The 15,404-nt window shown below is 38.4% G+C and overlaps 1 protein-coding gene across 5 annotated transcripts in view; it reads right to left on the bottom strand.

Annotated features, from left to right (window-relative positions):
* Nucleotides 1-15,404, bottom strand: part of phf14 (PHD finger protein 14) — a 109,072-nt gene that overhangs the window by 82,207 nt on the left and 11,461 nt on the right. For 4 of the 5 annotated variants that reach the window (XM_059349486.1, XM_059349489.1, XM_059349488.1 and 1 more), the window contains exons 5-10: nucleotides 7,074-7,233; nucleotides 6,130-6,241; nucleotides 4,631-4,768; nucleotides 3,360-3,506; nucleotides 2,366-2,666; nucleotides 650-756 (exon numbers count right to left, since the gene is read on the bottom strand). In XM_059349486.1, coding sequence (XP_059205469.1) covers nucleotides 650-756; nucleotides 2,366-2,666; nucleotides 3,360-3,506; nucleotides 4,631-4,768; nucleotides 6,130-6,241; nucleotides 7,074-7,233 — 965 coding nt within the window. The remainder of the gene's footprint in view (nucleotides 1-649; nucleotides 757-2,365; nucleotides 2,667-3,359; nucleotides 3,507-4,630; nucleotides 4,769-6,129; nucleotides 6,242-7,073; nucleotides 7,234-15,404) is intronic. The other variant, XM_059349487.1, reaches the window with a different exon arrangement.

Raw genomic sequence — 15,404 nt, 5'->3', positions numbered from 1 at the left:
CTTTTAAAGTACCTTGGAAGGTAGAAGTGTCCAAACTGAAAAACCTTTTCATTGGGGTGCCTCAAGGATCAGTGCTAGGCCCCCCCCCTCTTCTCAATTTACACCACCTCTCTTGGCACAAACATCCGCAATCATGGCTTCTCATATCATTGTTATGCCGATGATACCCAGCTGGTCCTTTCCTTTCCACCAAACGACCCCACAGTCTCGGCTCATATTTCTGCCTGCCTTGTGGACATCTCCACATGGATGACAGAACATCACCTTCAGCTTAACCTCTCTAAGACGGAGCTTCTCGTCAACCCAGCCCGTCCCACCTTATATCAGCCTATCAATGTTCAGCTTGGATCCATGCAACTTGTGCCCACAAGCTTGCACGAAACTTGAGTCATGATTGATGACCAACTGAACTTTTTTTCATACATGTAGCGTATTTTTGACAAAGCAATCTTTTTGTGCATACACCACGTTGATACATAATGCCCCAGGTGTTTTCCTCTGAGGTAAGAATTCTTTGTTATACCACCTAATAACCGTACTTATAATGCAATGTTATAATATTGGCACAAATGGGGGTACTCTACATTTCATGAACCAGTCTGTCCCCAGAAATTACCTATTTTCTGTGGGTTTAGATTGTGCTGCTCACCTTGTTGTACTCCACATGCAGTTTTTCTTGCTCGCTCTCCAGCTTGTCTTTTAAGTTCTTCTGTTCAGAGATGTTGTCCTGGATCTGGATCATTCGCATGTTACGCTCTGAATATCAATGGGAGAAAAATCAATAGCACGATCACAATCTATATACAGGAAAAACCACATGAGAGAATGTACTGATGGCAGATATGCTCTTTGCTGCAGGCTAATGGAGTATGCTCTCAAGGTTACTGGCATGGTGTCTCACACACCTGGCATTACAATCATTTATTTGGTAAGAAAATGTCTTTAAACAGCATTTACACAAACTTTACGATAGTTAAAGTTATACAGTACAGTGATAAATGCTAAAACGCTTTTAGCTTTGATAAAAGAAGAAAATAAATGGAAAACAATGCTGCTAGTGTCACTGTTGCTTTTTGAATACACATTGACTACACTTAATTTTTATATGAACCTATGCCTTTTAAACTTTCTTCTTGAAGAAATGCTCTGGCTTATTTTTGAAAGAATAACAGGGGTGGGAGGCTGGAAAGTCCTGTGGTAATGCAGGGTTTCCCCCAGGAATTTGGTAAGCAGAGGTGATATGCAGTCATTTTCTCTGAAGTTTATTAACCTTGTATCATGACAATAAAATAATTTCCTCTAATGTTAGCGGATACACTCTATATTTAGGCAAAGTGATGTTTCTCCACTGTGAGATGCTACGATGTGGTTTTTACCCACATAAACTGACTTGAAGGACATATTAATAATTGCTGTAAATTGGTGAAACATAAATCAGTTTTTGTCGCAATTAATCCATGATGGTAACAGAGACTAGAATATAACTTGCACTTTTAACAATGAAAGACAAACTGTACAATGGCCAACATGCTAGCCTTTTTTCAGCTTGTTAAAAGAGTGCTGATTTATCTTTGCACACAAAGAAGTATTAAAATCGATCCAGCAAACCTTATTCCATCTTATTCTTAACTTACCCACAATGCAACTCAACCACTGACATTTTAATCAGAGATTCGGGTGTTATGCTAGTATTAACTAATGTAGCTTTAAGCAGACATGTACAGGCTACAGAGGTCTGGTGACACTTATTTTTACCTCAACAGGCCTAGGCTTTACATGACTTATATCACATATAGTAGTTCTCTGCATTGAATTAATCTGCCATGAAATAAATACACTACGGTTCCTTTTGTCTTTTTGCAAATCTTTGCACATGGATGACCAATTGTTTTTTCTACTAATGACCCCTGGGGGGCTCTGTAGCCCTCTACTTTGAATGTATTCTCAATTTTATATAGACATCAAACACAGCAATTCTGGCTATGGCAAGCAGAAAGCATTCAAGGTGTTGCTATATTTTGGAGAGATCCACTCCAAAGGTTCTCAGCTGATTCTAAAGGCTCAGATATACTTTCTGCATTCTACATCTTTGGATAGTTATGGACCTTTACCGCTCACAGACACAAGCGAAACGCAAGAGTGTGCTTGCAATGCATACAGTCCTTTCAGACATGAGCTGATGACGACATTTACTTCACATTGACCAAAGCAAAACCTCGCTGACACACGGATGTGGAAAGAAGCTGCTTAAAACTTAGATCACATAAATAGTATCTGTAAATACTATATTTTACTTTGATATATCTGTATTTTTTTAAAGACCAACACAATTGCAGTGACTGGAGCTGAATATGAGTTTTCTCACCAAGGTAGTAGTTCACGAAGTCTGCAGTGAGAGCCGGCTGCTTATGCTTCCTGCGTCCATCCAAGCTAGCATTGGCATCAGACGTGTCCACTGGGAAAATGTCAGTGCTGATGCCCATCAACTCCGCTTTTCTCATCAGTTTCCTGATGGCTGAGGCACTAGAGGTCAGAGGTCGTGGTAGCTTCTCCCGGGGCACCCATGCCTGAGGCCGAGTGTTCCTGGACAGCTCTGCTTTTGCCCTGTACTGCTGCAGGCGGGTTGTGATTCGGGCCTGCAGGTTGGATACACACAAGTTGCCATTCTTCCCACAAAATGGAATAGTAAATATTAATCCTTGCATATCATCAAAAATCATATCATTTATGACTATTAGCAATTGCATACTCTTAAATCCGTCTTATTCTTTATTCTGCCCTAATCGTAACCCTAGTCTTCACCACTCAACTGAATAGGTACACTGTAAAAAATGTTTGTAGAAATTACAGTAAAACACTGTCAAATTGCATCAGAAATAGGTCGTAAAGTTGAACATTGTACATCACCGTAGTAGATACTTTTAATTACTGTAAATCAAAGAACAGTATAAAACTTTAAATTCTACTGTCATAAACTGTAGAAAACACAGTTGTGCTGTAAAAATAAACAATTTTCATGTAAAATTAATGGAGAAATACCATGATGACACAATTAAACTGAAAGTAATGGGATTATTCAGTATAAATTACAGTTTTTTTGCTGATATTTACATTTACATACGCTCACTGTATTTCTTACGGTGAAGTTCTGGCAACCACAGCTGCCGGTATTTTACCGTAAATTAAACAGATTTTTTTTTACAGTGTACACATCTGCAAAAATTCCAAACTTTTTGCTAACAACTCTCCTTATCTTATTTGTTAAGTCATATGGGCACATTTGGATGGAGGAACAAACACAGTTTTACAGTTGTTCTAACATTTGGGTGCAGCACCTAATATTAATGAATTCAATTTACCTGAGCTTCAGGAGTAAGCTGTTTCTCTCTTTCCTGTAGAGAGACCTTACAGTATGATTGTAGGGCCAGGTAATTCTTCCTTTTCCACTTCCTGTCAAAGCGGTCTGCATGTTGTTTGCAGTATGCAAAAAATGGATCAGCAATATCCTGAGGAAACAAGACTGCATTAACAGCTGTAACAAATGGGCAACAGTTTTTACTACATTGACAATTTCCACACAAAAATCCACTCCATTCCAGCATGCTTAATGATAATGGACTTCATGATAGAAGCTGTACACCTGCTCAACTGCTTGTTAACGCAAATATGTAATCAGCCAATCACATGGCAGCAACTCAATGCATTTAGGCATATAGACATGGTAAAGGCGACCTGCTCAAGTTGAAAGAGAGCATCAGAAAAAAGGTGATTTAAGTGTCTTTGAAAGGAAAAGGAAACCTAACAACCTTACACCAAGAACCATAGGGCTGTCACAACATCAGGAACTGAAGGACAAGTAGGCTAGTAAAGATGAGCTGGCACCGTTGGCTGAGATATACAATATATATTGACATAAAAATAAACTATATTTCCTACAATTGAAGATATCTAGCAAGCCAAATACCATCAGCAAGTTAAAAACATGAAGAAATATAGCACAACATAAAAAGTAGTTTTATCTATTTATAAATTTTGAATCGGCTAGCTTTGATAGCTTTGGTGACTGACCTGTGCTGTCATGTTGCAAACGGGTTAGCTTGTTAGCAATTACTTCGAACTATACCTTGAGACCCTTTGAAACATGATCCATTCTCATGAAATGGATTTACAGTATTTGCAATGCTTTGTTCTGCTATAAGAGTGTGTGCAGGGCGTCAGAGAAGATAAAGTGAAGGCTGGTGGCACCATGCTGCCTAGCTTATAGGCCAGAAGCTAATGTTCCAGCCTGCTGTTACGTTAGACAGGTTAATGCTGGGCAATGAATCAGCAAAGACTTCACAGACAAAATGAGCAGTGCCAAATCTTGTTTGAACTCAAAATGTTTCAAATAACTCTACCCTGTTTGTACCTCATATCTATAAATTAATGCCACAACTGATTGTACTTAAGTCAAAATATCTTAACTGTCTGCAAGGTAAAGAATATTTTGTTTAGTTAATCATCCAAAGAAACCCTGCAAGTCATATCTTCAAATGAGGGCTGGTCTTTCCTTGGGGTTGGGGTTCAGTATCTATGTCATAAACCACAGGACCCAATTTTTTTTACCCAGCCCAATAATGAAAGTACTAACCTCCTCTGCAGCAGCCTCAGACAGGAGCCCCTCCCTCTGCGCACAGGTGACATGGAAATATGATCGGCACATTCCTGCATCACAGCTGATGCACACACCGGTCCTCGCAAAGCGGGTGTCCTCACAGAAACTGCACTCCTAAATACAATAGAATCGACAGGGAGACATTGAGTTGTAGCTGCAACAAGCAGAAAGAAAACACTGCTTCCTATGGCTTTACTGCTACTACTTTCAGCCATTACACCAGGGGTGTCAAACTCAAATACACAATGGGCCAAAATTTAAAACTTGAATAAAATCTCGGGCCAACATTGAACAAATAAACCTTTTAATATATACCAAACATGTTTTGCTTTAACATTGAATATGGAACCAGCAATGCTTATAAACATACAATATATAACTAAATAGTGCAGACATGCAAAATCAAATTTCAAATAAAAAACACATCAATGTCATTAATTTATTAAATAAAAATGAAATGTAAATCGTATGACTCTTTTCTATTTGCATCCTTCTGATTTAAATATCAAAATAAACTTTTTCAACAGGTTAACAAATTCTGCCTTTTTCGCCATTTTTGGGAAGGGGTAGCTCGGAGACAGCTCTAGCTTGAGGTTGCTATGACGACTGTCACAGAGGAGCGTGTTTCTGGGTCCTGTCCTGATTGATGCGCCAAAACAACAGCAGGGCATTGTGGGATTTGTAGTATTAGCTGTAAATACGCCGTATAATACCGGCGGGTCAGCTTTTATAGTACAATAATTATATAATAATTTGGTATTGCCTCGCCAGACACCCCTGCATTACAAATATCAACTACTGTCAAAACTGATGCTTCAACTTTTTGTCACACTTAAAAGGCAAACAACTACCTACAGAGCTCTGCCTTCAGCCTGCATTTCAAGGGCAAAATAACGGTTCAACTGTTGCCCTTGCATCCAGTTAAACCGACATTCCAACTACTTACATGGTTTACTTAGAGCCTGACAGTTCAACTTCATCTCACTGTTCAAACAAGAGTTCAACTGCATTTATTGATTTCAATTATTTTTAGCACTTTCAATTCACCTAAGACTTCAGCTCATTGCTATCTACTTGCTCTCATTTTAAATCTTCGCCTGATAACTTTTTTAATCCTTACACTTCAACTGACAATTTAAGTGCTTTAACTCCTCAAGTGCTTCAGCGTCTGCTTCAACTGTCAATAATGCGTTACAGGCAAGTATTATCATTTTTAAAACCATTTTTTAAAAAGTTTTTTCAGTATAAGTGAGCATCTTAAATATATTTCAAGTAATTTACATTTTCTTGTTCTTGTGGACAATAAGCAGGAGTTATGAAACAAAATCAATATCATTTGGATTCACATTTAGGATACATTAATCTAAAAGAATATCTTAAAAGTGGCGCCTGCAGGATGTTAAACATGGGAGTAAAACCTAAACCAACATGAACTTATAATCCAACCTGCATCAATATGTAAAAAGAGTACTTGCCTTGGCCCCATATTTTGAATAATTCATCTCTGTGAGCGTCACTGGTCGTAGTTTATCTATGTCTCCAAATGCAACTCCGGGAACATAAAGTGCACAAACCACATGCACCCATCTGAAAAATGAAGAAGAAGAAAGATCAAATGGACTGATAAACTAGTTTGTTTAAGAGAAACAGAACAAACTAAATCACATCAGTATGAAAAGCATGTCCTGAAAATGTTTCGAGATGAAAAGTTGTTTTAAAAAAGGTGACATTTAAAATGTATTGATTTCGGGTCACTGATCTCAAGCAACACCATCAAATTGATTAAAATCTATGGCTGTGGTTATTTCTGCATTTAGTGCAGTGAATTACTGCAGACAATAAGAAACTTCATATCATGGAATTGGCTGCAGTGACTTGCTCAAACACTTCAAAAAGAAATGGATTCATAGATTTATGTAGCCCCAGACTCTAGCTATGGTTTGGTGTGACACAATTTCAAATGCGGACTTTAGGGAAGAGAATCCGAAGTCCAATATAAAGATATCCATCTCTAGCAAGCAACCGCTTCACAGTTTAATTTGCTGTGTTTTTCATGCTCTAGTGAAGTAGTAAATTCGGGTGCAGCCTGGCTGAGGAGCACTATCAGCGATAACGTGGCTGAAGTCTCCACGCTTCACATAACACACTCTTTCTCTCACTCCTTTTCTTCCTCTATCTCTTCTCTTCTCTTCCCTCCATCCTCTTCTCTCATACCTCTGCTAACTCTCTCTCTCTCCTCCTTAATCCCGCTTCCTTGTCTCTCCACTACTGAATATATGTACAGTTTAGATTGCACATATAATGCCTTCAGCATTTTAACCAGCTAAGGTCATTTGGCGTTATTTGTTTCTGAACGTGTTCACTTGCTGCCTCTCGTAAATGGCAACTGACCACAGGGTCAAACTGTGTTGTATCCTACCTCCCAGCATCTGTCTCTTTGAAGATGCCATCCTGGTTGGGACACAGCTCACAGCTGGGAGTCACTCCGTTCTTACAGGCGTCACAGAACCAAGGCTCTGTTGAGTTCTCTGAGGCAGAGCTCATGATTGAGTCGCTCTCACCATCCACGCCATAGCATCCTGGAAACAGAGAAAAGGATTGCCGGTATGGTAAAAATCAATTACGATTGCTCATTAAAGACAACATCAGTTGTCCTATTGTCCATGTCACTGCCTCTCATAAAGGGAGTGGTATAAACATCACGGCTTGTTATTATTCTTGAAGAAACAGAGGAAATACAGCCCAATACGCTGACTGTTCATACCTTTCAGTGGCTATAACTAGGAACCATTAAAACATAATCACATTGTTACGGTCACAAAAAATAACTCACTTTTTACCATTACCTATGTGTAAAGTTTAGTACTTCGAGTTTTGCACATTTTAAAATAATACAGAAATCATTCAATTTAGGCTTCTGCATATTCCACCTTAGACACCCATTTTTTCTTCTTACCTGTAGTACTATCAGCCTAGACTATTTTTTAGTGTTAGCTGTCAAGTGTTTCATGCATTCAACTATTTTTGTTCTATCAAAATATACCTGGCAGACTGACTGTTCATACCTTTCAGTGGCTATAACTAGGAACCATTAAAACATAATCACATTGTTACGGTCACAAAAAATAAGTCACTTTTTACCATTACCTATGTGTAAAGTTTAGTACTTCGAGTTTTGCACATTTTAAAATACAGAAATCATTCAATTTAGGCTTCTGCACATTCCACCTTAGACACTTCACCCATTTTTTCTTCTTACCTGTAGTACTATCAGCCTAGACTATTTTTTTAGTGTTAGCTGTCAAGTGTTTCATGCATTCAACTATTTTTGTTCTATCAAAATATACCTGGCAGACACTTGTAACAATGCAAGATGTAAAAAAAATAATGGGGTCCTCCTTGGCTGACTAAGTCAGTGGTGCTTGGTGAGTTAGCAGTATTTGTTAGCTATACTAATCAACACAAGCTAGCAATGAGTAGATGCAAATGTCCCTTTAAGGCTTCTTTATCGTAATGTTGCCTTCCAAATCTATGCCTTCAGCAATTAACTTGGTGAATGCAAGACAAGGAATGTTGGTCAAGTCTACTAGTGTAACTAGTTGAAATAAACTGGAATTCAGTTAAGAAAAAAAGATTTGTTTTTCAGCAGCAAATAATGGAATAAGTACATAAAAACAACATATCATTTTGTTTATTGCAATTTGCATAGCAAGAACATTATTTTCCACAGTAAGAGACCAAAGCTATTAAACTGCAAGTTTTCCTCTTTCTAGAAGTCAAGCATTCAGGAAACATTTAGCAGACTTGAGTTGTGTCATTCATCAATTGGAGGACATACTCCATCAATCATCAAACCTGAATGGAAAGAGATGACTGCCTGCCTCTTGCTCTGCCGTGGGTTGTATTATCCTTTACTGCCAATGGAAACAACTCAAGGAAATGGGAAAGTAAAAACAGTCTCGATTTGGATATTTTCTTTGTGGCTAGACTTCCACCTTTGTGTTTAAAAACAAATAAATCAAAGGAATGCTGCTTTTTTGGAAAGCTACAATAAATTAAGGGCAAAATTGAAACCAATCAGCATCAAGAGACATACTGGCATTGCTATAATTGATGTCCTTTCTTCAATGAACTCAAATAAGTGGATACAGTGTCATTGTTGACTGTATCGTATAGTACATGTGACCACATGGTTTACTATTCTAACACTCTGGGAACTAGGGTGGAAAAGAAAATGTAAACCTGGTCTGCTCTGGTCAAAAACTGTCAATCTACTATCACACTGCAGCCCCACAAATTGAACATTTGATAAAAAATGTAGCCCCAGAGAAGCAAGAAGAAGCCAAGCGAAAGAATTTTAATGCTGTCCTCTTAATTTTCTGAGGTTGCCTAAACAATTACTTGGCTGATGTGGCTTCTATGGCAGCTATTACACCAGGCAGACGTGCTCTTCACTACCAATGAGGGCAGCAATCAGTACTCTGCCTCCGTTGGGGAGATAACACTCTAACTCCTAATTCAGTCAACCAGCCTTCGGGCTTTTTGAGCAATGGGAAAGACTCACAAATCAAAAGCCCAATGTTCTGCATGCCCGTCACTGTGTGCCACACTGGGGAGTCAGGCGCCCATCAAAAGCAAACACTGGGGCAGATGGAGTTGTTTATTCAGCTCTACACTTTGTTTGGTGGATGGATGTCCTTTTCTGATTGCGAGACCATTTGTTGTGTGTCATGGTGAATTACTAATTCTGAACTCTGCTCTGCTCAGGCTGGTGGGGTATATTCAGTTTTTACAGGCCACTGGTTTCTTCTTGAGATCAACTCAAAGACAGGATAAACCAATCAAGCTTTTGATTATTCCACTGGGGCAATTAAGTCACAGCTGGAATTTGTCCTCACCTTCAAGACTAACTGAGATGTGAACATAACTACTGGCTATTTCTAACACCATTTTCCTCCACAGCATGAAGCAGGGACAGGCCTGTCTAGTCCTGCTAGCTCCAATATAGCTCCACTCAACGTTTATTTTCTTAAAAAAGATATTACTGGAATACCTCTGGCAACAGTTGGGCGCTTCATCTTCATTGATTGGGCTGTGAACCGTGGAACTGGGGGTTATGAACGACCACCATGCTGGTTTGACCGACTTATGGCTGAACCGTGGCACAAATCTTCGGTGTTCCTTTTGAACTGAGATACAAAGCTCAGACCGTTAAGCCATGGGTTGCTGGCTAATATGAGCTAAGCTCACAGAAAGTGATGACTACAGGATATCTTCGTAATCCCCGAAGGAAAGATTATCCTTGTCAGAAATGACGAGCTTGGCAGGAAAAAAATAGAAGAGGCAATGTAGAGTTGACTGAAGTGAAATATTCTTAACTGTTTTAAGATTTAATAGAAATAACTGTTTGTTTTCCTTTGACAAAAGCTAACCAACTAGTTGTGGATGCATCTAGGAGTGAAATATGAAATGTTGACATTAGATATGCCATGGGGTTCCAATGGGTTGTCTTTTTATTATTGGAACAGCCACCTGTTATGCTCACAATTTCAACTTCAAAAGAAATTGAAGACATGATCAACTCACGATAAGAACTTGAAGACTGGGTGCTGGATTCCTTATACAAATGATAAAAAAAGGGAAGACTAGGACAGCACTGCAGTTTGACTTATTAATATTACGTAAATATGATGTGAATCTTTTGCTACAGTCTCAGTCACCAAATATCTCACAAACTATGGGACATCCATGTGAAAAACCAAACCAAAAGTGAATGTATCCTAACAAGTAGTATGTAAGTCTGATCCTAATTAAACAATTTAAACAATGTTTTTGTGAGAAGTTTTAAGCAAGTTTAAAGAGATTTAGGGGTGTGTTCTACAGAAAGGTTAGGCAAGTTAGAAAGTATTTAGAAACAGAATGACATGCTGTTGTTTCATCTTTCCATCCAAATTGTTGACAATGACAAAAATATATCAGACATCAGACATCAGACTTCCTTTTGATCGTATTTAACTCAAAAAATAAGGTGCAAGCATAACTGAGTTGAGCACATCAGGGCCAATAAATATATCTACAGAACATTTAACTCATGTTAACCCACAGGATATAATTCAACATCACTTTCACATGATTGGATCAGACAGCAAGACTGCTTGAAAGTGATGCATTATTAACATTTAACATCTCTACAGTAGCCCATCATTGATAAGAGAAATCTCTTGCCATTCAATGGCTAAATAAGCCCCCTGAATGTACAGACGACTGAATAAAAGAAAATCAGAAGCTTGAATGTGTAACAAAATGGCATTCTTTGGCATTTACAGTCATTGGCAAATAAAAGCAAAGGGGGAACTGGTATGGTAATGATGTCTTCCTGTACGACTGGCAACACTCTGATAATCAAAAGACAGGCTGGTAAGAACGGGACTCCTCTCTGTGCTGTAGACGCTTGCTTTGTGGACTTCTGCTCTTTCCAGCTTTTGATCTCTCACCCAGGTCTCTCATGCCAACCTTTCATGTCAGCCTCTCTTCTCGTTTGAGAGGGAGTGATGGTGTCCGGACAGTGGTGCAGCACAAGAACAAAGAGTTCAGGAGCAAGACTGACTCGTATGAGCTCCAGGTACTGACAGCTTATTTCTCATCTCAGCCTCAAAGTCCATCCTTGTTTGACCTTGTCTTAATCTTGAAAAAGTTACTTTGTGATCTCTAAAATGAGCTAAAATGTTATGAGTACAACTTTTAAGCAGAGATGTATCATATTATCTCCAGCATCAGGACTATCACTCACGTAAGCACTCAAATAATACACTAAAGCTGGCAATATAGTGATTGTTTGATGTACCACAGGATTATTATCAATAATTTTCTTTACAGATAACCTCTATTAACATAAATCTGCATATAAAGGCAGAATTTGAGGGCAATGTACCAAAAACTTGGTGTCTGAAGTGGTAACTGAACTGTCAACAATTACTGGTGCAGTCAAGAGAAAGCCTTGGCCCAGATATCAGTTATCCATGTACAGAACAGGCCAAAAGTTTGGACACACCTTTTCATTCAATACGTTTCCTTTATTTTCATGACTATTTACATTGTAGATTCATCATAACTATGAATGAACACGTGGAATTTTGTACTTAACAAAAAACTGATGGCCAACAGTTAGATTGGTCTGCAGACTATGCCATTGCAGTGAATCCAGCACTATTGCCACATGTGAGTACACAGTGAATATTTTGGGCAGTCCGCAGCCTAGAGGTTGGGAATCTGGCTTGAAACTGGAGGTCGCCAGTTCGAATCCCAGGACTAGCATGGTGTGTTCACTGGTAAAAACGGATCCATGGGTTAAATGCAGAGGTAGAATTTTCCTCGTTGTGGGATTAACAAAGTAATTTTAATACATTTTGAAAAAGGGCTCTAGATTTAGAAGTACCCCAATACCCCAATTTTGACCAATTACAGGAAGACAGTGTTTTCCCTGTAATTTGTGGGCCACCAGGCCAACAGGAAGCCCAACAAAAAATGATTTATTTTTTTTAAATGCCAAAAATCCATTCCAGTATTTCCCAAATATTCATTCTACACCAGTGCAATGCCACAAATCCATGAACAAGGCCAGTTTCTGTGGTTAGTTCATATAAATGTTATAACAGCGGGACAGTCCTGAGTCTGTTACTGAAACTGCTAAAGTCAGTCGAACAGATGATTCATGCCACATTTCCTCAATCTGCCCAACGAACAGGATTTTGCAATGGGCTACATTCTTAGCATATTCTCCCTCATCTACTAAGGGAATCCTGGTAGTTAATTTTCTTCAGCATAGCAATATGCAACATCGTTGTAAAGCATGCAGGTAAACTTCACCTGAGCTAATGTGAGGACATTATTGTTGGTACCCTACTGGTCACGAAAACTTAGTGAACAGCAAGTTAATGGTGCTTACTGAGGATGTTCAATTAAATCAGATTGGTGAGGCTGTTGGTGGAAGTAATGGCTACATGGCTTGGCAGCAACCGGTCGTTTTGGTAACAAAGTAGGCAATTTGGCATTGTGTGCTCTGATTAAGTTGGCATACAGATAATACACCAGTTGTAATTGTGTTTTTATGTAAATTCAACTTCTTCACCACTATTTTGGCAGAAGGAAAAAGTAGTAGTAGTGGACCAACCATCTTAAAGTGATTCTTTTTTCAAATGCTGTGTGGTGGATCTAATCGGCACCACTTGTTTAAACTGATTCAAGTGGATTTGGAAAAGTAACTAATAAATATTTGGAATATTAACTGATAACTCTGTGTTTAGGTGGTAGAATGAGTGTTTAAGTGTGTTAGCCCTCCATCTGTCAAGCCTAAGCACTCAACCTAGGGGAGACACCAGACGATTTTCTTTGAAAACAGACTTTTCAAATATTGCTAGTGGAACAGAGCACATAACACCAACTGAATTCATCAGTCAGTCATTAGTTACCCTTCACATGGCACTATCAGTAGTACCCAATGTGTAGTTTACAGATCTAGTGAATAAACAGAATCCCATCAGGAATATTGGATGACTTTCAGGAGCTGTTGCCCCTGACAACACAGCTCCCAGGTCACAGGGCTACGCAAACCACGGCACCAAACAAAGATGGCAATTTGGAATTCTTGGACTTATTCCTACTTGTTGAATTGAAATGTCACCAGGCATATCATAAGCAGGGTTATTGAAAATGGAATACATTTTGTTCTAAATCTAGCCATTGACCATGAGACATGTCTTAACTAAGGAATGAGAACAGATATACTGGGAGATGGAGTTCTGTGCTGTCAATCTCAAGGATAAGAACATATGTCATGAAAAAGAATAGCTGAGCTTTTGAATTAAACCTCCAATAACACAATAGATATATCTATTTTGAGCTCAAGTACACAGGAACTCAAAACCTATTGCTAGAATTAAGTTCCATATTTTATGGCTCCAAACCATTCATGTCCTTGGAGACGAAGATAGAAACTGGCCGCAAGTGCTGCCACTGTCTTGTCTCTCTCTAGACTCTACTGCAAACCACTTAGTCTCCCTTCTGTGTCTTTTCAGTGAGATTAACCATGTCTCAGAGGAAAAAAAATACCAACCACCCAAACGAATAAGATACATTTAGGAACCAGCTTCTAATATCTTGTGTCAGACTTTGGAGAATTGGTGATTAGGATACTTTCTACAGTGTATAAGAGTGTGAGATAATCTAATGAGTCTTGCTTGCACCTCAAAAATGTTTGCATCTTCAAGGTTAAACACAGTGATGGTGGACTGTGTCAGTACAGTGCATGTTGTTGAGTTGGTGCAATGTTATGTTATGTGTATATGGTAGGCATATGGTAGCTAATTTTGTCACCCAATGAATGTCTGTTAACTCACTATTGTAATGTAATTTTACCATTGATTTGTGAAACACCTTCAGCTATTACTTTGTATGAGAATTGCCGTACTGAAGAAAAACAATAATGGTGGCTGAACAAGTGTATCGGATAATTTCTACAAAGACAGGCAGTAGGGGTGTGTCATATCGTATGGTTCACAATTATACCGGTATATTTTTATTATGGGTAAAAAAATGCATATCATGATATTGGCAACATTCCTACTTCTTGACGTAGTGGCGTAACGTTTTCCCATTAATTACCTAGCCTGGCGGCCCGCCAGAGTCTCATGTGCTGTGCTAACGTCACAGCTTTCAAAATAAGAGCACAGTGTGTTAAATCCACCACAGAATTTACATGAAGACTGTCAAAATAAGATGCCTTAAATAAAACATACAAGAACCTTTATTCTCCTTTACAATATTTCATTAAAATATGCAATGATGGTTTTTAACCTCTATGCCACAGACTGTCCACTTTACACTACACATTACACATTATTTTGTTGAACATTTTTATTATACTTATACAGACTAAAAAAAATCATATTTTCTATATATGTTTCAGTATTTTGTAATATCGTCAAGAATATCGTTATCGCAAAAAATACTATGAAATAGTTTTTAGTACTTTTTTAATTAACTCTTGACCTGGAAACACTTGTGAGTGAAGGGAAAGGAAAACAGAGCAGTGTGAAAGAAGAAAATCTCTACATTATATCAGGGTTTTATTTCTGAACTAGTGCTTATTTTTGGATTGTGTGGACATCTGAAGTTTTCACATCATTGATGATGATCATCTTAGTAAAGTAACTAAAGCATGAGCCTTACAGGAAAAGTGGTTATAGGAAGTAAGCTGGAAACAGCTGATCTGTAGGTGCACTGTAGTATAATGAGAAGAACTGAGAATCATTAGGAGAGGAACGAATCCCCAAAAGGCCTTTAGTTTTTCAGATACCCCTACCCAGGGTAGAACAAAACACAACCATGATTTTTTTTTAAATGGATGATTGTATAAAAATTGGGTTGATGTTTGGAACCTTCCCAAAACTGGAAATTGTGAAAATGTAGGCTTCTCCAAAAGGGACAGCATCTGCATCATCACATTTATCTTTGGAAATAAAAGATTGTCACTAAATGTGGACTGGATCAGCAGCTTTTAGTATTTATGCCCCGCGAAAGTGCCTGACACAGTTAAACTTGCCACATCAGTAGCCACTTTTAAAAACAGATTAAAAACCTATCTTTTCTCTACAGCATTTGGTTGAATTGTGTGCATGTGTGGTTGTGGGAGTGGGTGCACATGTGTGAGTAAGTAAGTGTGTATGTGGTGAATATGGAATAGCTTGTCTAC

This window comes from Centropristis striata, chromosome 14, assembly GCF_030273125.1.
Source record: "Centropristis striata isolate RG_2023a ecotype Rhode Island chromosome 14, C.striata_1.0, whole genome shotgun sequence".
In the NCBI taxonomy this organism is placed as follows: domain Eukaryota; kingdom Metazoa; phylum Chordata; class Actinopteri; order Perciformes; family Serranidae; genus Centropristis; species Centropristis striata.
The sequence above is the reverse complement of the archived record's forward strand: the minus strand, read 5'-3'. Positions and strand labels throughout refer to the sequence as shown.